Below are 23,419 nucleotides of genomic sequence, written 5' to 3' on the forward strand. Positions count from 1 at the left end.
AGTGCTCCACTACAAAAAAAAATTGTATGGATGCAAAATTTAAAAGGGAAAATTATGTTCATACAGAGGTTGTGTGCTTATAATGAGCTGTCCTTCAAGTTCAGTACCTATGAATAGCTGTTAATCAAGATGTTGGCCTCACATTTAGTGGTTTGGGTGGCTGTTTTTATCCCAAGTTGGCTGGAAAACGTGCTTTTCCTCAGTAGTAGAGACTTAACCAGATAATTAGAATGTTTTCGAAATGGAGAATCTTTAATGTCAATTGTCCACCAACACAAGTGGAGAAATAACATGCAAAATAAATAAAAAAGTATGAAAACCCATTTATTAAATTCAATACACACACACATCCACACACCCACGGTCTTTTACTGAAAGTGCTCTGAAAGCTCTTTTGTAGATCCAAAGAATGTTCCCCTTGTTCACAACTTATTTATTCCATTTCCATGTAATTTTGTGTAGGACGGACTGGTAACAAAATTGAGAGGAAGAGCACCAGAATGATGAGAAGCACTACACTGTCTGCAGGATATGTCGTTCTGGAAATATGCCCATTGGCTGCTTCTGAATCAAGTAGATTTAACTGTTTTCCAGATGCTTGTTACGCAATGCACCATGTGGTTCCCACTGTAGTTACAGACAGATTCTGACATGTTTATTCCTCTCCAATAGCTTACAGCGTAGTTTCCCTCTGACGTCTCATCTGTTGGCAGGTGTTCAGATATGTGCTGTGTGTGCTTGTGTATTTCAGAGCCCAGATCACTCTGCAGCGGAGGACCAGGAAACAGGGCACAAACATGAAGGAGAGGAGTGGAGTTTGTCTCGCGTGGAAAGTGCTGCTGGTGGGGATGTGTGTGCTGCTGCTCCTGTGCTCAGCAGGTTTAGTGTTCATGCTGGTCCGACAGAAAGAGCTGACAGAGGAGCTGCTCAGATTGGACGCCCAGGTGCAGGTGCTGTCACAGAGTTGCAGGCTGCAGACAGGAATCCTGCCCACGGACCCTGCAGAGGCTGGAGAGCTGAAGAAGCTCCACCGCGGCAGAAGAAGCTGGGAGGGAGAACCAACACAAAGCCAAGATGAGAAAGATATGTTGATGCTGATGACGTACTCCATGGTTCCTGTAAGACACCAAAAAGCTTGAATGTGGGCTCTTTTTATGAATGTGTGAATATTGCAGACTACTGTACTGTAAAATATTTTAAAAGAGAGATTTATGATTTTTCTCAATATGTTATTATGAGAGAGAACAACAACTCTTTGCTGCCATCTTTAAAAGAAACATTTCCTCTCTTTTCCCTTTTGGGATAAGAAGCATGTCTGTGCAATGCAAAGAATCCAGGAGTCTGTTGCAGAGATTGAGAAGACGTTGGGTTTTCCACAAAGTGTTTCCTGGAAACATACTTTGAGCAGTGGAGCGTGATTGTTGCCGGCTCCTCCCTTTATCAGTGATACACAAGTATTTCACCTAAGTAATGTCTTAATTAATTGCTTAATTAATTAATTGTAATTGCTTTATTAGTGCCGTGATCAATTAATAATTACCAATTATTAATCATCTGATTATTTTCTGGACTAACTGATCGATCGTTAAGCGATGAAATGTCTGAAAATAGTGAAAAATGCCCAACGCAAGTTCCCAGAACACAAGGTGACGTCTTAAAACTGCTTGTTTTGTCTAATCAACAGTCCCAAACCTGAAGATGTTCAATTTATTGTCATAGAGGACTAAGAAAACCAGCAAACATTCACATTCAAGCTGGAACATTGACCTCACCTATTGTTTTTCTTTCTTTCAGGTCAAAGCCTTCATAGATCTGTGTAACAGCTCCAGAAAAATTTGTTTAACAGGTGCACTTCATAAATATTCTCCATTCCAGTGCTTTGATTTTTATGTTTTCTGGTGCTTCTACTGTATTTGATTTGTGAGAAATATTTTCATTTTCTTACCAGGCCCACCTGGACCACCAGGTAAAAACAGCCACTTTAATAAACTGCATCAATAACTTAAACTAAGCTGAATTTGTTACTACAGTCATAGTTCTTTTGCCTGTTAGGTTTGCCTGGTAGAGCAGGTTCACCAGGACCACAGGGTGTGCCTGGGCCTGAGGGGAGACGAGGAAGAAGAGGTGAGGTGAAATCTAATAACCCTATATTCCCTATAGACTAATCGTGTATTAAGTGTGCACCAGGACAAACAAACAAACTCAGAAACAGGAGTCACAAGTTTCAAACTGTCCATTGTTCAACCGTGGTTACACAACATGAGAATCCCACTCACTATGCTCATACTACAAGAGACTTTATCTATAGCTGCCACAGTAGAAATGCATGGGAGATTGATTTAGTTGGAGTTAGTTTGCTGGACTGTTTACACCTGAATCATTCTTGTTTGTTGTTGTTGTTGTTGAAAAGTTTGAGCCTTAGAGAAACATTGTGGACAAAGTTTTTATCTTTCAATCATTCACTGGGACATTTTGGTGACTCTTGATGGCATCACAGATCAGCTCGGTTATGTTTAAGACTGAAAGAAATTGGTCAAAGATCATTTGTTGACAGGTTCACAGTCCTACCATTAACACATGATCATCCTGCTTTTAGTTTGGATTTCCATTTTCAACTCAGTGGTTTAAACTAATGACCACACCTGTCAATGACTAGGACCCCCTGGTGAAAAGGGAGAACCGGGACCTAAAGGAGACCCCGGGCCTCCCCGACTGAAAGGCGAGACCTCGAATGACATTCTCACTCAGGGTGAGAGATGACAACATATTTAAACCTGATATGAATGATGTGATTAACAGAGAGAGTCAGCCAGACTGCATCTAGTATTTACTCTCTTCTGCCACCTAATTTTACTGGTGAGGTTCCAGGAATAGCAAGATGGCCAATCTATTTTGTTCAGCACTTTATCCTGTGGCGGGATGCAATAAACAAACTGAACCACAACTTTTGTGAACTAATCCCCTATTATTTATGATAACAATCTATTATTTTCTCTAACTTTAAATTTGAAAAAAAAAAAAAGTTTACATTTAAAGTTTCCCTTAAAAGTCCCAGTATAATAATGAACAGTATTATATAAAGAATTAACATTGTAGCCCACATGAGTGCTTTCCTGTTTTTCTTTTATTGTTGTTGCTGCGGTTGTTGTTGTAAAGATGCAATGTCACTGACCAGCAGTATTGTTTATTAGGTCAGTTTTACATGCCTGACTTGTAGCAACTGTATGTGTATATTTGAAGGTCCTCCTGGTCCAAGAGGTCCACCAGGTTCACCTGGTCCAAGAGGTCCACCTGGTTCACCTGGTCCACCCTGTCCTGCTTGGAATTCCACTGAAGTGAGAAACAAGACCATCAGAGAACACATCCATCAAACCAACATGTTGATGGGTGAGAACATTGCTACAGAATCATCATATACAACGAACCAGCATGTTACTTTTTAACAGCCAAAAACCACCAGAAATGACACCAAGGCCTAAACAAAAACTTTAAAAAATCTTTTAAGTGATACCTCAAAATCAAACACTCAACCCTGTAGACTTATAAGGTTTAAAGTTTTATCCTTTGTGAAGAATGGTGGCTGTGGTCTAATTCGTGTTGGTTACTGTATAATAGATTCCAGTAGTGACCAAGTTTTCAAGGTGATGTCACAAAGTGTCAAAACATCCATAGAAACTTGCCCTGGAGGATAATCCACTTCACACGGTGGGTCTGTCCTTCTGGTGGGCGGAGTAACATGCGTCGTTTTGCCAAACTGTGGTGAAACACAATTCTCATGCACTGGGTCACTATGAGAATCCATTGTAACCAATTCAAACTGACCACATACATGGTCCCAGCCAGGATTGTACAGATAATAAATCCAAGGTCACCCTCCCCTAGACAAAAGGTTTGACCAGACACCAAAATAAGTATCTTTTAAGGGGAGACACTACAGGTGAATAGGTTAAAAAAATATCTAATAGATATAGTTATATAGCTATTTTTTGTATTACTAGTTTTCTGAAATTGTATGTTTAAATATGCAAATGAGGCATTATCAATGCAAAGTTTTGGTCTACAGACACAAAAAGACAAAGTGCACACTGCCCGGAATACAGTTTTAGTTGGGAAATAATGAAAACTTTATTTATTTATTGGCCTAAAAGTCTAATTTAAATATATTGAGTCTAACTGAAATCAGCCTATAAAATATCCACCAAGTGTTGGTTGATGATAGCAGGAAACCCCCCCAGAAAAAACAAAACAACTCCCTCCCCAAAAAATGGAAGACATGACCTCAGTGTTGTCAATGGCAGCTATGGCCCTGATCACATACACCACAAAGTGCTGCCACCTTTTCAAAGTGTTAGCTACTAACATTTTAATAGCTGATTATTATTTTTAGGCTATTGGTGTAGTCACTGACTTTTCATATACATTTAAGAATCTCTTACTATGATTAGAAGTTTTAAAGTAAAAACAAAAAAACAAAAAGTTAACCTTCCATTTATTCTCTTATTCTACACATTTAGATTCATTTCCTATTCTGACCAGCGAGGCCGTCAGCGAAACCAACACAGAAAACATCAGCAGCTCGACAATTAACCAGACTGGTGGGAACAAATTCAGAATTTACAACAATTATATGGGTTAATATTATGATTATTGGCTGTTTGTGACTTAGAGCTGCAAGTTCATCTTTAATGTTCTATGATATATAATAATATGTGATGTCTGTACCAACTCCTCTATTTGAAACTCATCTTTATTTCCGCAGAATCACCAACACCACACCCAGCCGATGATAGCGGAGATGTATTGAATGTCACTGACTCTAAAAAACGTCTAGACACAAGTGTGGAATCTGGTAAGCAACCGTTTTGAGTGGTGAGAATTTATTTATTGTCAGACCTAATTTTGATCACATATAAAAAACATGTTTAATCCAGTACTTTTTACTTTTCTTTTCTAGAGTCAGTATCAGTTCATCTGGAGTACAGCCACGACATCTTGAATGATACCAACACAGAAAATGTTACAGAGGCACCAAATCAATTATTAACAGGTATTACCTGCGTTCTGAATTATAAGTAAAAGTCTCTTGTATCCTAATTAAAGGTGCTGCCCTACAACACCATTAGTACCTGTAAACGTTAGATAATGTCTCATTTCATTCTACAGCCCTACTTTCTCCAGACCTGATTCAAAACAGTGACACCTTCAATGGCAGCGGAAACATTAATGATACACCCATGAAAAGTGGTAAACTGTCATATTGTATATACTGTGTTTGGTATCAGTGTTGACCACTTCACATGTATGTTGAGTTAAGTCAAGGCACAAATATAAAATCTAGTTAATAACCACTTTGAGTGGCAGGATTTTGATTTATTCCACAGTTTCAGAATTTTATATCATAAACGTGTTTAATATTAGCTTGGAATGAGACTGTATGCCCACATGCTGCCTGGTTCGGTTTAAAAATGTATGGTTATCCAAGTTCAGTTTTATTTTCTACAGAGTTAGTATCACCCCATCCAGACGACAGACATGACACGAGGACTGAAAGCAGCACACAGACTGTTACAGAGGCAGCAATGAGCTTATTAACAGGTAGGAGATACTGGGACTCATTCATGAAATGTTTGAACACACAGATTTGATCTTAACTTCTTACTCATCTTATTAAATCTCACCTTTCTTTCCACGTTACCAACACCACATCCAGCTCATGAAGCCAGAGATGTTTTTAATGTTACTGACTCTGTGAAACTTCAAGACAGAGAAAAGGAATCTGGTAAGTAACCGTTTGCCGAAAGACTTCATTGACAGACCTCCTTACTGATTTTATTGGGGTTTTTTACTCAATAGGAATTTCAGTTTTTAAACCAATAGCCTTTCTTAATATTAGAAAGAAATGTAAAAATATCACTGGCATTAACTTCTAAAAAGGTGCTCAAGCTCAGCATTTGCACAAAATCCCAAGTCAGATCTTAAAAGAATAAAATTTTCAGTGGTTCTCAGTAAAGTGAAACTGGCCCAAGACTGAATGCAGGATGAGCAGAATACACTGTATTTTGCTTATATGAAACAACATGTTAAACTCAATACCTTTTATTTTCTAGAGTCAATACCACTTCATAAAGACTACAGCCACGACACCCTGAACGATTCCAACACAGAGAATGTTACAGACGGACCAATAACATTATTAACAGGTACGAAATACTTTGTTTTGAATTATGAGTAAAGCGAGTGACCATAACTGTAAAACATTATATATAATGTTTAATTTCATTCTACAGCCCCACTTTCTGCGGACCAGAACAGTGATGCCGTCACTAACAGTGGAACCATTATTGATACACCCATGAAAAGTGGTAAAAAAACGGTCTATTGGTATCACTATTTATCACTATTGATCAATTCACACATTTAGTTTCATTAGTTTGTCCTCAAAACCCAGCCATCATCCTCAATATGCTGATCTAAAGATTTAATTTATTCCAAGGGTCAATGAAATACATTAGCTGTGGCATGATTTATATTTACTTTGTACAAAAACTTGTATTTCTTACTTTTTATTTTGGCTACAAACAGAACATCAAACAACATTCATGCACTGGCCACTGTATATTCAACCAGGTATTAGACTACAATTACATTTTGGCATAGTTTAAGTGAATATTAAAGGTTTTATAATAGTTGTATATCTCTTTTTTAATACATGAGAAAATGTGAATTAGTGTTTTTTAGTATTATTTCTTTAGACTCTTCATTTTCACCCCAGAACAACAAGAAGCTAAATTTGACTAGCAACGAGACATGGACAAAAACTGGTCTGTAAACTTTGTGAATTTAAGCTTCACATTACAGTAGTACACAGCAATACAGTATATGAGTATATAGTATAATATTTAATATCTGATATTTAATCCATATCTCATCTTTATTTCCGCAGAATCACCAACACCACACCCAGCCGATGATAGCGGAGATGTATTGAATGTCACTGACTCTAAAAAACGTCTAGACACAAGTGTGGAATCTGGTAAGCAACCGTTTTGAGTGGTGAGAATTTATTTATTGTCAGACCTAATTTTGATCACATATAAAAAACATGTTTAATCCAGTACTTTTTACTTTTCTTTTCTAGAGTCAGTATCAGTTCATCTGGAGTACAGCCACGACATCTTGAATGATACCAACACAGAAAATGTTACAGAGGCACCAAATCAATTATTAACAGGTATTACCTGTGTTCTGAATTATAAGTAAAAGTCTCTTGTATCCTAATTAAAGGTGCTGCCCTACAACACCATTAGTACCTGTAAACGTTAGATAATGTCTCATTTCATTCTACAGCCCTACTTTCTCCAGACCTGATTCAAAACAGTGACACCTTCAATGGCAGCGGAAACATTAATGATACACCCATGAAAAGTGGTAAACTGTCATATTGTATATACTGTGTTTGGTATCAGTGTTGACCACTTCACATGTATGTTGAGTTAAGTCAAGGCACAAATATAAAATCTAGTTAATAACCACTTTGAGTGGCAGGATTTTGATTTATTCCACAGTTTCAGAATTTTATATCATAAACGTGTTTAATATTAGCTTGGAATGAGACTGTATGCCCACATGCTGCCTGGTTTGGTTTAAAAATGTTTCACATGTATGTTAAGTCAAGTCAAGGCACAAATATAAAATCTAGTTAACAACCACTTTGAGGAAGATTTTATTGACAGGCCTCTTTACTGATTTATTCCACAGTTGTTTCGGGGCAATCTTGTTTAACATTGGCTTGGAATGAGACTGTACTGTATGACCAACTCCTAGACACAAAACCCATTTTGAGTAGCAGGGAGACTGTAAAGACAAACCTAACTTTGAATATATGAAAAAACCCCAATAATTTTCTATTGTCCGTATCATTTCATCAAGACGACAGCCATGGCACCTTGAACGATACCAAAAGAGAGAACCGTACTGAGGCACCAATTCAATTATTAACAGGTAGGAAAATCTCTACCTAAAACTAACAATGACCTAAAAACATTCACCTTTGTCTTTTATATTATTTTCGATACTGCACTATAACACCATTAGTGTCTATATGTATTTATCTATTTATGATTCCTTTTATAGCCTCACTTTCTGTAGACCTGGCTCAAAAGAGGGACGGCGTCAATAACAGTAGAATCATTATCGATACACCCATGAAAAGTGGTAAGAAACTGTCTTGTGTGCAATATTTGGTTTTAGTTATGACTTACTCACATTTAGATTTAGTTTATAAGATTTCTCTTGTCTCTCAATGCCCATCCATCATCTTTAAAAATGTTGATTTAAAGATTTATTGGCTACAAACATCCACTATCTTCTTAAAATTTGTGAAAATATGAATGAGCCTTTTTCTTCTTCTTCCTTTTTCTTTAGACTCTTCATATCCACTCCGGACCAACAACAAGATCAATGTGACAACCAGTGAGAGATGGACAAGAACTGGTTAGAACATTTTGTTGAATTACGCTTCAAATTATGTATGTTATCTATCTATCTATCTATCTATCTATCTATCTATCTATCTATCTATCTATCTATCTATCTATCTATCTATCTATCTATCTATCTATCTATCTATCAATGTATTCAAATACTAAAGTACATATCTTCATTCATTTAGAGTGCAAAATTAGAAGTATTAAATGTTCATCAAAAGCCACCAAAATGCAAAGCACTTTTGGAGCCTGGATGTCCGATGCATCCCAGCTGGATGACGGTCGATACTGGCTGGCTGAGCATTTTTCAGGTGATTTTTACCGCAGCCACACGTCTACCACTCATTCACAGAGATTTTGTGAGTTATTGTGAATTCAACACAGAAACATTTCTTCCCCAGGTCGACTTTTGGCGGAGCACAGGAACATTTCGACATTTCAGGATACAAGCCACAAAATTATAGACATCAGGAGGTTCTTTCAGGGCTGCGGTCACGTTGTTTACAAGTGGTCACTTTACTTTCACAACGCAGGAAAAAACACACTTATAAAGTAAGTGTTTGTGTTAAACATAAGACTTTGTTCTTGCCTTATTAACTTGCCCATACTGACATTTTTGCTGTCTGTGTCATGTAAGGTGTGGCTTTTGTACTCAACTTCTTAACTTACCCGTGATCAATATTTTACAGATTTGACCTGAACACCAGGAGAACAAACACTCTGATCATGGCAAACAGCAGATATCACAACCTGACTTATCTTTTTCGCAACTCAAAGACATACTTCAAGTTTGCTGTGGATGAAAATGGACTGTGGGTCATTTTTGCATCAGATACAGATGACGATACGATGGTTGCGAAGCTTAACACTGACACATTTTCTGTGGAGTCGGTCATTAACACTCACTACCCTACAACTAAAGCAGGAAATGCTTTCATTGTATGTGGGGTGCTATATCTTACAGATGACAAAGACAGAATAGTTACATATGCCTTTGATTTAAAGAAAGAGAGTCCTCTGGATGCAAGTTTTGATTTAAGGCCAGCTAATGGCATATTAGCTATGCTGTCATATTATCCCAACAAAAATCTTTTGTATATGTGGGACAATAGCAGTGTGAAATCCTGCAAAGTTAAACTCAAACTGACCTATAAATAACCACAAACCTTGTAAAATGAGCAATAAATTAAAAAAAAAATCTCACTTGGTTTACGTGACTTTCTTGAAACACTGAAATGATTTAATATTATAAAGAGTACGGTCTAGACCTGCTCTATAGAAAAAGTGCAATAACTTAACAGATAACTTCTGTTATGAATTGGCGCTATATAAATAAATTGAATTGTAAAAATTTAATTTTGACACAGGAGGAAGTTTAGTTAATAGGTCACACTGGATATTGTTTGCAATAAATGTGTGACCCGTTAGTCAAATCAAGATTACCTACTACTGATGTCCATGTGTTGATTCCAAGAGTCCACAATACCGGATTTATGCTGTATGACATGATGAATGGTATGGGAAATTTGGACATTGTATCACAGAGAAAAATCATTTTGTTTGAGATTCGCAGAGCTGAAACAGTCTATATAAATAAAAAAGTCTATTCATATTAGAGTTGTGTGACGAAACATTTACCCAAATTTGTCACAATATTCATTGTTCGAATAGATTTTTCATGTTCGTGGTCAAAATGATTATATATACAGATGATATTTTTCCACGTATCCCAAGTATTGTGTGATATTATAGATTCACTGATGTAAGGAAACACATAGAAGAAGGAGCAAGTGCTTCAGCTGAAGGCTACACATCATCATGGATGAGTTTCTGCGGTCCTGCTGTTTGGGCACAGAGCAGACAAACAGAAACACCCACTGCTGAGCAACTCAGAAGAGCAACCTGACCATGAGGCCTCACTGTGACTGGCTGGCTCGATTATCTTTTCATGTAACTAGAGGTTTAGGATGCTTGGTTCAAAGGTGAAAGGTGGTCGATTTAAAGAGAAAACCAGCCGGGCTCACAGAGAAACAACACAGCACATATCTGGGGCTCTAAAGAAAACTAGGCTACATGTTTTGCTTTATTTCAATTATTATGCACAACTGTGAAAGGAAAAGGCTGTTTTGAATGCCATTAATTAACTTCAAGGCCATGTTAACTTTCTAGATAATACTGTTTTATACATACATAATCCTGTTAGAACTGTTTTTTCCTCTCTGATTTGTGATTATCTGCAAGTTGCAGTTTAACTGCCTTAAACTACAAGGACAAGACAAGGTTTGGTCAACACCAAAGCGTTATGCGTATATTATTATTACCATTGTTGTTAAATTAAGATCGACAGGTTTCTGAGACTTCATTATAGTTAAATATACATATATATGGTTATTTATTTGATATATCCGTGAATTGTTTATATATGATGTAGCCAAGTATGCTTGGCTGCCCTAATGTCTGGCATTACGCCTGCTCAACATTATAGTTGGTTGGGTAACTACTAGATCAGCTTACTCATGTCTACTGGGATTTTACTTTAAGTTAATTACAGACCACCATTTGATTCCATGAGCAGCTCGGGCAATAAATATGCCTCTTGAATCAGTATTGTTAATTTTTGCGACATCAAAGTTCAATGGTCCTGAATCTTTGGTCCTGAATCTTTGGTCCCTCACATATTTACGAGGATCACCCAAACGCAACACAATTTCCCCATACTCTTGTCAATTGTTCACATTACGAGGACCATGTGAACGCACCAGCAGTCATCCCTGTTAACGCCTCTTGTGAATCAGTTAGTCGATCTCAAAAGATCTGGATGGTTGTGAACGGCATAGACATAAGGGAAGCCTCCATATTACTTACACAGTTTACACTGTTTAAATTACTTCTGCTAGCTCCTGTACCCGGAGCGAAGGCTAGCTAGCTAGCTAGCCAGCCAGCCAGCCAGCCGAGTAACTGACCTAGTTCGTAACAGCAAGCGTTACATCACTTTGGGTCGTGTCCCACCTGGGAAATAGCGGCCTAAAGGAGTCAACGCTTCCCACTTTAAGCAATAGACACTGTGATATTAGTATGACACACTGATTTGTCAAACTTAAACAAGAGAGGTAAAGCTGCAGTGACTTAGCAAATTTGTTTTTCCGGAGGGGCTGTCAAGACGCGACTGGTTTCACTGTGCCCTGTGAGTAAAACTAGCAAGCTTGTTACATGTTGCCTTCCCACTTTTTCTGGTGATGTTATAATGTAAGAAGTAAGCTTAGCTAGGTATTTGGCTAATCATGTTATCTTACGGGCCTGACTGCTAGCAACCTATTTGTGTCCACACCGCAAGGTAAAGCCACTCACTGTGCAACATTTGGCCTTCTGTCCAGCCAGGGTTGTTTGTCATGTCCACTGGCAGAAACGCTATGTAGCTCTGGCTTGGGCCTAGCTTAAGTAGCTAACAGTTTTCTATTTATTTAACCTGGCTAGCTACATTGTTTATTTAGCCATTTATTATTAGCATTCGATAGCAGGAGGTACTTAGTCGTGATAGCCCAATCAATCAGTACATTTCAGGTGGTTTAAAAAAGATTGAATTGAACCAGTAAATGGCCTGCTTTGCTAATGCTAACAGTGACGAAGTTATGAAATGTGTTACGCTAACCGTTTCCCACTGCTGTCTGTTAGCTGTCGGCTAATTTAGCCAACCCTCTCCCCACAGTGCACCATGTTAACTTTATGTTTATTTTCAGGGTCTTGAGCCAAAAGAAGAGTTATGTCCTGTCCATGCACCTCGGCTGCCAGGTTGTTCATAAACACTGCCCACAGAGGTAACAAAGGGAAAGTACACACCCTGGCAGCTGGCTAAAGCTGCATGACATTTTGCTATTTGCTACAGCCTGTGAAGTAACGCTAGGTCTCCAGCTAACCCAGATCGCTGTTTGTTATGACAGACATGTAATGTCAACAGCAGGTGGAAAAGTCACTTAAAACGTTTAGTAGCTGTAGCTAAGCTAACGTTGTTACATCACCCAGCCTTTTATAGAGTTGCACAGCTGTGACTTAGCTTTAAGAGTAATAATACATAAAGAAAAACACATTGTGTTATGTAGCTATAGCCAAGCTAACTTGATACGTCAACCAGCCTGTCAGAGACCTTCACACTTGTATAATGAAAAAAACACAAAACAAATACAATGTGCAATAGCTACAGCACATCTAGATACTATGAACGTTATGCCCTTGACTATGAACTGTTGCTCTTAATAATATGCAGTGTGTTCAGCTGATAGCCAAAGGTCGTTGTGCTGCTTTTTTTTTTTACTCATCTGATGTGTGAACTAATTAAGGTCACTGCCCCCAATATATATATATATATATATATATATATATATATGCCTGCAACTAACAATTATTTTCATTATGAATTAATTTGCAGTATTTTCTCAATTAACAGGTTAATAGATTAGTCTTTTAAGTGTAATAAAATTGTGAAAAATGGCCATCACAGTTTTTCTTATCTCAAGGTGACAAATTCAGATGTCTTGTTTTTGTCAGACAAGTAGTCCAAAGCCCAAACATATCCCATTTACTATCGTATATGACAAAGGGAATAAGCAAATTATCACATTGGAGAAGCTCAAACCAGAAAATGTTTTGTATTTTTGCTTTAAAAATGATTGGAATGATTAATCGATTATTAAAATACTTGCAGATAAATTTTCTGTTGATTTGACTAATGGATTAATCAACTACTCGGTTCAGCTTAGTTACATGACAAAGAGGAGCAGTTATGAAATTTGTATTATTTTGCTCTTTGCTTGTTGCGTATTTATTATTCAGGGAAATATGTGTTGTATAGGTAAAGATAATTTAAAATAACATGCGCATTGTCATTAATTTGAAATGTGTGTTCACAAATCACAATGTCGTTAGGAATAAAAATGGATGTTGCTGTTGTTACAGGATTGTCCTGCTCCCGGATCCAGTTTTTTTCTCTGAGACGTCAGGGGTCTCGGGAAACTCATTTACCTCCCTGGGTACGGGTGAGGTCGTTTTCAGAGACTGCTGTCTGCTATGCCTCTAAAGATGGGACAACAAAGGACAGTGGAAGTGATGGTGGAAAGGTAATCTCTTGGAGGATACATCTGATTTGTAGCTCTCTTCCATGGTAGTGTTAAACACCACTTTGTACATGGAAGAGATTGTATTAATGTAATTTTAATATTTGCATCATGTTTACACAGAAAAGCATCAGTGAGGCGAAGAGACAGTCTGGCTCTGGAGGATCAGGCAAGGGGGGAAGCCAGCTACGCTGCCCTAAATGTGGAGATCCCTGCACACATGTAGAGACCTTTGTATGTGAGTAAACATATTCATTTTCAACAACCATTTACTAAGACAAACGATCTGATGTGCATTTTGGGTGCAAAGGACATGTAGAAACTTTAAATCAAGAGGAGTATGTGTAAAGGAATACGACATGGAGGTAATTGGTGGAACACATCTGTCTGATGTTTTGTTGTGTTTTTACACAGCACCCTTCTGAAGCTGACATAGGTAAAAGTCCTAAGTATGTGAGCTCAGATGGTGGTGGTAATGGTCAGTTGTTTGCCAAGCACTAAAAAAAAAAAAAAAAAAAATGAAGAAGACTGGTTACAAGAGAGGTTCTGTCTCCAGAATATGTAAACGCTGTCATACAGTGAATAACTGACAATATTAGAAGACATATGGTTGACATTGTTGAAAGGATGAGGAGGAAGGGGAAAAACAAGGCATTGGCTGAGTCAAAAAAAGAAACAGAGGGAAAGTACAGCATAGTGCCCCAGCAGATGGACAAATTATCATTTTAATCCATGATTGTGTGTGTGTGTGTGTGTGTATTATTATTATTTTTTTTAATTAAAGCATTAAACCAACTTTCACATTTTCCTGTGGTACAAACTGTCGTGGTGGACTGAAAAAAGTATAAACATAGTACTTTAAACACACAGCACATAAATAGTACTCCACAAACAACCACCATATGTGATTTCCTGGCACAGTTTGTCAAAAGAGATCTGCAAGTAAACACTGAGATGTTGGTTTCATTGTTGTCCAATGAGCATTTTCTGCTCTGTGTTGCAACATCAACTGCGCGAGTTTATAAGCTGCTGCTTGCTCCAACTAAGAAGTGTTGTTTGGATTGCTAGATGGCGTACGAAACCTACTCTCAAACAATCAGATGAGGGATTTTTGCACTGGTTTGTTTTTGTAACTTTCTGAAACTGTAAATTGTAAAGTTTGAGCCAGGAGTGCGTCTACCACTGTCCATGTGACTGCTCCACCACTCACCATGAGTAACTTCCTGGAAAAAGTCACATGTCCACCCTCATTGAAATTAAAATCACTCTCCACCTTTTTCATTTTTACTCTGTTTACTCGCACATTTTTAATATGACAGTGTGATGAGACATCACTCCAAACAACCTTTGACTTCTTTATTACTTTCTGCACCTGTATCTATTTATGTTTTTTATAAAAAAAATTTTGGGGGGGGGGTTTGCATATGATCACTTTTACATTTTCTGGAATAAACTTTCCAAGTTAAGAGTTTAAGTTTTTGGTGTACCATACAAATGCTAGCCCACAGAGACGAGGTGGAAGTTGGTTTAATACTTTAATGTAAAAAGTTAATTTTTACACAGAATACTGTCAACTGAATAATACAGAAAACTGACAGACTAAGCTGAACATTATTAGCTAAATGAACTATAATGCATTGTGTCAAAGTTATTTTCCATTTATCAGCAAGTTTCCCTGTAGGTCAGGACCAACCGAAACCTACAGCAGACAATTTTTGGCCATTTCTGGATTTCAGCACTATGAGAAACCCTTTCACACTAATATTTTTGGTTTGAGTGTTGAGTCAGCTTAAAGGTGGGGTATGCGATTCTGGAGAAATGCAATACCATGACAAATATCATGATATAGAGTGAACAACGACACAGCAAGTAATATAACTAACGTTAGTTAGGTTGTGGGTTAGCTTAGCTATGTTGTAGTTTAGCAAACTGTCGCTACAGTTGCTGCAGTGAACAGCCAGAGAGGACGAGACATTTCCCAGAGCCAGCACACCAGCTCCAGACAGCGATACTCACAACTCTCCTGCTACCATAGCTAACATCACAACTACAGCATATCTTGGCAAACTAGAAAGTAAGCTGAATTCGCTGAATTTGGCAAAATGATGTGTATTGGATTAGAATCGCATACCCCACCTTTAATGATCTGCAGTCTTGGAAAATTGTTGAACTGTGATTGTCTCAAAAGTTTCTTTCAAACAGGTTGTGAAGTGTTTCAGTATTAAATGTGTTGTGTGTTGTTCTTTCGTAGCATCAACACGATTTGTCAAATGTGAGAAATGCCATCACTTTTTCGTGGTCCTTTCTGAAACGGACTCTAAGAAGGGGATTAACAAAGAGCCAGAATCTGCTGCGGAGGCAGTGAAACTGGCATTTGCACAGAAACCTCCTCCTCCCCCTAAGAAGGTGAGAAATGGAAGCAAGAACCAGAGTTGTCAACATATGCTTTTAAATTACTTTCATTAAAGTGTTACACATCCTGTTGTAATAGTCAGTCTATTATACTTTTATACAGTTATGAAGTATAAATTACTTTTTCTTTTCAGATATATGCTTACCTCGACAAGTTTGTTGTTGGCCAGTCCTATGCAAAAAAGGTGTTAGCTGTCGCAGTGTACAATCACTACAAGCGCATCTACAACAACATCCCTGCTGGGAGTCGACAGCAGGTGGAGGTGGAAAAACAGCCCTCTCTAACACCTCGTGGTCAGTATTACTGTTGTCTATAGATATTGCTTAATTCTGCTTGTTGGTGTAACTCCTCTCCAATTTTGCATTAGAAAACACTATTTCTAATGTCTTTGGTATCTTTTAGATTCATTTAAAACATTTATTATGTACATAATGTACATGTATTGATTTGTTTTCTTGCATTAACCAGACCATCATTACACTCTGATTTGGAAATACTGTAGTGCATAAGACAGGAAATATGGGGAGTGAGTGAGGGGGAGGTGCAACAGGGCCTGTAATTTAAAATTGAAGAATTATATTCCACAGTATAGGTTTTAAATATGATTCTGGGATTAATCAAACACTATTTTTAAAACACTATTTCAAAACTAAACTTAAAAATGGAAGATATCTAAAAAGAAGGCTGTTTTAATTAAGCTCTTGATAAAGTGATAGGTGATGCAATCATGCAAGATTACAACTGATTTGTTGACATGCAAGAGCTGAAACAAATACACTTGAAATTGTTCAAATTTGTCACACTGAAGCAATACAATTTATGGCACAATATCTTTTATATTTTACACATTAAGATGTTGCATAATCAAGAGCCATTCACTCTTAGAAAATCAACACAAATAACTGATAAGAGATTATTATTATTATTATTATTATTATTATATAATTATAACTTGTCTTGAATCATAATCTGTATTATTTGGCATTTGTTCAATAATTGTCACACACAACTGTATAAACGTTTTTGCAGGACTGTATTGATAATGTCATAATGGTAAGGATTAATGATAATATTGATTTGAGTACTTTCATCCTCTCCCTGTAGAGCTAGAGATGAGAAGACGAGAGGATGAGTACAGATTCACAAGTAAGTGATTGGTTCTCCTTAGTGTTATCTTTATCAGTGGCCACTTTAAAAGTCACAACACTCAAACAGTCTTTATTTTCGTGAGTTGCACAAATGCCAAAATGTACAGACCTCTGTAGCTTAGTTAGAGCTTTGTTCTTTCTTTTCCAGCTAGATATTTCAAGTTACGTATTTATAGTCATGCTCAACCTAAAGAATTAGATTATAAAATGAAAATTATGAAGCCCTCCTAGGCATTTCATTGACACCAGATGATACAGTATATATTATTGGAGGAAATACAAACACTGATTGTTGACTGATTATTGTGTGTTTATTCACCAATTTATTGTGTGTACAAATAAGCGACAGAAACTACAGCAACAAAATTATGTTTGTTAATCTTTGACTGACCAGACAATAAGATAAGGTAGCCCAGTGAGCTACATTCACATCTGTACTTTTGCTATTTTCAGTCCAACTCTCCTCACTTAGTAACTCAACATGGAGCAGACTAGGGCATGCATATTTTTAGTCTGTACATGGAAACTCGTTCTGTGCACAGGGGTGGGCGATATGGCCAAAATCTTTTCTCACAGTATATGTAATTTTATATCATGGTAACGGTATATATCACGCTACAGTAATAGTTCTGTAAATTCAATTAAGAAATGGGTTTTAAATAACCATACTGTACCATACTTCATCACATTTTATTTTCTTTATGTATTTGGAACTTCCATATAAACAAACAACTCCTCCTGCTCTATATTTACAATTTCACTCCTCCTCCATGTTTTCTTGTCACTCTCTTCTTCTGTGGTGGTTGTCAAACCAGCTTAGAGGTGCTTTACCGCCACCAACTGTCGCTCTCACGTCACGAGAGAACGTCGTAAGCAGTCCTCCTGCCCAAATCACGTTACCTTGTGATGCAGCTGGATTTGCAATGTCATGCGATAATCCAGCACTGATTTGCTACACAGCCCGCCCATGGACCATGAGCCTGCCCCGAATATATAGCAGAGACACTAGGGGATAGCAGTGGAAACAGTATTGCCAAATCTCTACCGGTGGACACATTTCTGTCGTTGCACACTATATACTGTCATATCGCCCAACCCTAACTACACAATTTGACATATACACCATCAGTGCATGGCCTGTTTTAAATTGTACAGCAGTTCAAATACAAAGTGTTCTGTTGTGTCTTTATAGTGATTTGTGAAATACAGTTCCTAGAGCCGTTCTTATTTTTCAGTCACAAAGCTCACCCTGTGGCTTTGCTTGTTGTTGCAGAACTGCTGCAGATTGCAGGGATCAGTCCTCATGGAAATGCTCTGGGAGCGTCCATGCAGCAACAGGCGAGTCAGCAGGCACCTCAGGAGAGGAGGGGTGGGGAGGTCCTGGACTCCACACACACTGACATTAAACTGGAGAAGAGCAACATCATACTTCTAGGACCAACCGGCTCAGGTTAGTGTTGTGTCAACATTGTCCTAAAATGTAATATTGCAGTTTATTTGTAAATATGGATCTGTCTTGCCAAAAGAAATTTTATCATGATTCCTCTAATTTTTCACAGGAAAAACATTGTTGGCGCAGACACTGGCACGTTGTCTGGACGTTCCCTTTGCAATTTGCGATTGCACCACACTAACTCAAGCTGGATACGTGGGAGAAGACATCGAGTCAGTTATTGCCAAACTGCTGCAAGATGCCAACTACTCAGTGGAGAAAGCACAGCAAGGTGGGCAGAGGGACTACATTTAACAGCAGTGTAGTTTCCTATGTGAAAATCATACCATATGTTTTTTGTTTAACCCAAGAATCAAAACAAATTACAACAACAGTATATTACACAAACCATCCATTCTGTTCTCTCCTTTACCGTAACATATTTTTTACATTCACATTCAATCAAAGATGGACAAATCACATCTCATAGAAGAATGGAGTACTAATTTTTTTCAGCTATTTTTTACATTTTATATGGACATTCTGAAATCTGCACACACAGTACTGCTGATTAAAACCGGAATTGGTATACAGTTGGTTTTGTAGGAAGTATTAAAAATATAGAGCTGACAGATCACAAACAATACAGTTGTAAATGCAAGGCACAAATTCAGAGTTTGAGGCCAGTTACAAACTCATTCAAGTCAGTATGAACGTCATGACACAGTGACAACAAGGCCAACATACAGTATAGGACAGTAGGAATACCTGACAGCAAGCAAGCAGCTGACTGGAGATTTACAACTTAAATATGTTAAGTTGTAAATCCTGCTATGTTTCTGAAACTGTAGTCCTGTTGTGTTAATATAACCACCTAATATAATAATATATAACCACGTCTTTACTACAGTGAAAAAACATGGGATCAAACTGGGACTTACAAAAGCTAACATCAGTGTAATTTTTACATGGGTGACTTACCACTGCCCTGCAACTGTTCTCATAGTGTTTTCTTCAGATTTAAACCTTTTTAACATGATTAAAAGTGAATGGTGTATAGTTTATGCTGGAATCTTAAGTAAACATTGTATACATGTATGTATACACAGGGACTGTCTCACATAATTGCGAGAAGTGAAACTTGGACTGCCTTGGCGCTGTCCTTGTATTTCATGTGCAGGCATTGTGTTTCTGGACGAGGTTGATAAGATTGGCAGTGTGCCTGGAATCCATCAGCTGAGAGATGTAGGAGGAGAGGGAGTCCAGCAGGTCAGTATTCAACCCGAGTTCCACTAAATAAAACTTTAATGCAGTTTGTTTATAGACATTCATCTCATAATGAAACGGCCAGCATTATATTTTCTGGAGTTTGGATTTTTAAAAAACAGCAGCAGATTTCACTTATTTACTGTAAGTGGTTTCCTGTTTTTCCCCTTGTCCTATATTGGTTGACCTAGAGTTGTGTTATTGACTTTTTTCCCCTTTCCTCTCTGTCAGGGGTTGCTTAAACTCTTGGAGGGCACAATCGTCAATGTTCCTGAGAAAAACTCCAGGAAACTGAGAGGAGAAACGGTGCAGGTCGATACAACAAACATACTGTTTGTTGCATCTGGTGCATTCAACGGACTTGACAGAATCATTAGCAGAAGAAAGAATGAAAAGGTAAATTTAACACCGCCATATGTACCAACTGTCAGCAGACAATCAGCAAGATTCCTGCTTGTCGTCGTTCCTACCTCTAACTTGATCCTCTTGTTTCACGACTCTTTAGTATTTGGGTTTTGGAACTCCCTCCAACATGGGGAAAGGCCGCCGTGCAGCGGCGGCCGCAGACTTGGCCAACACTAGCGGTGAGACGGACACAGTGGCAGAGATAGAGGAGAAGGACAGGCTGCTGAAGCACGTCGAGGCCAGGGACCTGATTGAGTTTGGAATGATCCCAGAGTTTGTTGGCCGTCTTCCTGTGGTCGTTCCTCTGCACAGCCTGGATGAAGAAACACTAGTCCGAATCTTGACTGAACCACGTAACGCAGTGGTTCCCCAATACCAGGCTCTGTTCAGCATGGACAAAGTAAGGGCTCTGTTTTAGCAGCTACTACAGTACAATGTTAGGCAGTGTTCAGACAAGCAACAGCACAGCCCCCTCATTCATTTGAATTGGACCACCGGGTTTGCTCAGTAGAGATTCAACGGGGCTCCGGCAAAAAACTCAACCTTGGCTCAGCTGTTGCCACAATGCAATGCAGCGTCATCTAGTCACCTCATTCCTGGTAGATTACTGTGTAATGTGGACTCCCCGTGATAAAGAGTTGTAAAATCCTGTCTCACAGTATAATAAACCACTGTGCAGTGTTTTGGCATCTAAGAACCCTTCAAACTGTTCTTCCTGGATCGTAGTTTATTGTCTCACTGGTACCTGAAACAAGATGGTCGAACCAATGCAGCCCCTTTTTCTTGTATCAAATCTACAGGAAAAGAACTTTGTCTATTATGTGTCTATTTGTTTATACCCGAACAACTAGAATTTAAATAAATCTGCAGTGTTTTTTTGTTTCAGTGTGAACTCAGTGTGAATCAAGATGCCTTGAGGGCCATAGCCAGGCTGGCTCTGGAGAGAAAAACTGGAGCTCGTGGGCTCAGATCCATCATGGTATGTGATTTTGCCAAGGGTATCAAACTTACATTTTTGTAATGTTGATGTAACACAATAATTAAACATGTCCTCTTTTTTTTAATAGGAAAAGCTCCTTCTAGAGCCCATGTTTGAGGTGCCGCACTCTGACATCATGGCTGTTGAGCTAGACAAAGATGTTGTCCAAGGAAAATCACAACCCAAATACATCAGGTCAGTATCTCTCTGCACACAGGACAGGGCTATATGTGTGTCATGTTAGAGATCATATTCCTTAAGCCCAGAGTCTCCAACGTTGTGTGGTTTGAAACCTGAACTGGAGTTTCCATTTGAATTTCAGAGCTCCAGCCAAGGAGTCTGCAGAGGAGGAATACGACTCGGGCATTGAGGAGGAGAACTGGCCTCGGCAGGCAGACGCTGCTAACAACTGAACCACATGTCACTCATTTCAACTAAAGACAGTCTGTGAAATCATTAGATTACTATGAACCTTTGGATACCAACTGTGGGTTTTAATATAGCCCATGACAAACAAGCTATGGACGTTGTATTAGAGGTAATGAAGGCTACCAGTTCTCACTAAGGAGTGTTTTCATGATGAACAAGTTGAGTTTGTAACAACCTTTGGTCCCGTGCATCAGATGTTAATTCTCTAGCGGTGCACTTGCAGGGTGTACCTTTATAAAATATTTCAATCTCTGGGGATTGTTAACATTTTATCTATATAAAGATAATGCAATTTTATTCATGAAAGGATTTGTATCTAGTTAATTTGTTTTCTCTTTTTGTGGTGATGGGCTGTCATGGCAAAGGAAGCAAATGGAAAATATAGGATAATACTGTACATTTCAACGTGGGGCACAGACAAAGTGTAGATGGGATGTTACCATGTCAAACGATGCCTTATATCATGAGGGCATAATATTCCATGAGCACATCAATATTTTGATGTTTTCTTCTTCACCACCATTGTAATAATGGTGTTCACAGTGACATTGGGCTGTAAATGTTGAGCTACACTGCTTAGGTAGCATTTGTAAGCAGTTTGTGTGACATGACCTCTAATTAGGATAACGCATTGTGACGTGTAACGCACAAGCACATTAAACAGAGCAGGTGAATAATAATGGTGACCTTTTTAAACAGCCAGAATGGTTATTTTTATTATTTTTCAGTGTTTTGCTTCCTCTTCTAGCCCACTCTTTAGGGAATGTATATGTGTTTACTTAGGGGCCTCTGTATCACAGGACTGTCTCACAAAGCAGGATTAGAAGATTAGCCAGTTAACTTTGTAGTGTTAATAAAATATCCTCTGAAGTTTTGTTTTGGAGTAGCTATCCTCCAATATGCATGAAATCCAATCATATCCTTAAACCGGACAGTCAGGATTCATTGTACAGATTGAAACCATCATCAGACAGATAATCTCTTTCATAGTTGGCTGGATGCCACTCTAAACTCGCTTTGTCAGACATCCCTCAAAACAGCACAGGTATTTTTATTTTCTTTGTGCGTGCCCCAGCGTTAGAAACTCCCCTCACCTTTAGTGATGTTATGTCCTTTTACTAAAATGGTACTTCAATACACATGTCTGTAATCAAGCCTCTACCTAAATGCTCTCCGACTGAACCACGCTGCTGTACTCTCTAAAATGCTGTTTGTGCTATAAAATGAGATTAAACTAGATCTGTTCTCTCTTTGCTTTAAGTTTCCTTTTCTTTTAGTAAAGTTGCAAAACAGCTTTTCTCTGTTTTTAAAAGGTCTGTTACAGAACCTGTAATACCCCCCTCCCCTATTTGTGAATCTTAAATTTATTGTGATTGTTTAAAATATATAAATAAAATGTATATCTCTGTACAGAATTTTAATTGTTCTTTACTTTTAAACTTGTCTGCAGACCAGAACATATGCTTTAAATTATTTTGATAACCATTCTCAACACATAACAAATAAATGAAACAGTTAACGAATGCAAGAGACATCACGATGTTGTTCCACACTGCTACGCTGTCACCTCTATGTAATCTGCTAATCTCTGGAAAATAGTATGCTGTTCTTTGTTTTCAAATACCTCAGCATTTCCCTAATCCCCCTTCAAGTCCACATTGAAAGTCACACTGTCTGAAACGTGACTTCAAATACATATTGAAAAAACTGCAGTCAACTAAAATATTACAGAGATTTGAGGAAGAATTATAAT

At 38.1% G+C, this 23,419-nt stretch overlaps 2 protein-coding genes across 5 annotated transcripts; both read left to right on the top strand.

Annotated features, from left to right (window-relative positions):
- Positions 1-711: 711 nt before the first annotated feature.
- LOC122875388 (gliomedin-like) lies at positions 712-9,689 on the top strand. Of its 2 annotated transcripts, XM_044194414.1 has the most exons (23): positions 712-1,118; positions 1,795-1,846; positions 1,949-1,966; positions 2,053-2,124; positions 2,657-2,749; positions 3,241-3,387; positions 4,515-4,595; positions 4,760-4,849; positions 4,955-5,047; positions 5,164-5,244; positions 5,503-5,595; positions 5,711-5,779; positions 6,108-6,200; positions 6,288-6,362; positions 6,944-7,033; positions 7,139-7,231; positions 7,348-7,428; positions 7,930-8,001; positions 8,134-8,214; positions 8,425-8,493; positions 8,672-8,797; positions 8,888-9,038; positions 9,176-9,689. In XM_044194414.1, the coding sequence occupies exons 1-23, from the start codon at positions 798-800 to the stop codon at positions 9,642-9,644; spliced, it is 2,610 nt and encodes an 869-aa protein (XP_044050349.1). In that variant the 5' UTR covers positions 712-797; the 3' UTR covers positions 9,645-9,689. The 2 variants fall into 2 exon arrangements, with proteins under 2 accessions (XP_044050349.1, XP_044050351.1); XM_044194416.1 differs by lacking the exons at positions 5,503-5,595; positions 5,711-5,779; positions 6,108-6,200; positions 6,288-6,362 and having other exon boundaries at positions 716-1,118.
- Positions 9,690-11,267: 1,578 nt separating this feature from the next.
- On the top strand, positions 11,268-22,920 carry clpxb (caseinolytic mitochondrial matrix peptidase chaperone subunit Xb). 3 transcript variants are annotated; one of them, XM_044194429.1, is made up of 15 exons: positions 11,269-11,670; positions 12,224-12,301; positions 13,437-13,597; positions 13,718-13,832; positions 15,846-16,000; positions 16,141-16,300; positions 17,112-17,153; positions 18,429-18,605; positions 18,715-18,879; positions 19,768-19,856; positions 20,085-20,249; positions 20,359-20,658; positions 21,145-21,237; positions 21,326-21,432; positions 21,560-22,920. In XM_044194429.1, exons 2-15 carry the CDS (start codon positions 12,247-12,249, stop codon positions 21,648-21,650), a joined length of 1,875 nt encoding a protein of 624 aa, XP_044050364.1. In that variant the 5' UTR covers positions 11,269-11,670; positions 12,224-12,246; the 3' UTR covers positions 21,651-22,920. The 3 variants fall into 3 exon arrangements, with proteins under 3 accessions (XP_044050366.1, XP_044050364.1, XP_044050365.1); XM_044194430.1 differs by having other exon boundaries at positions 11,662-11,820; XM_044194431.1 differs by lacking the exon at positions 17,112-17,153 and having other exon boundaries at positions 11,268-11,670.
- The last annotated feature ends 499 nt before the right edge of the window (positions 22,921-23,419 follow it).

This window comes from Siniperca chuatsi, linkage group LG4 (genome assembly GCF_020085105.1).
Source record: "Siniperca chuatsi isolate FFG_IHB_CAS linkage group LG4, ASM2008510v1, whole genome shotgun sequence".
Taxonomy (NCBI): Eukaryota; Metazoa; Chordata; class Actinopteri; order Centrarchiformes; family Sinipercidae; genus Siniperca; species Siniperca chuatsi.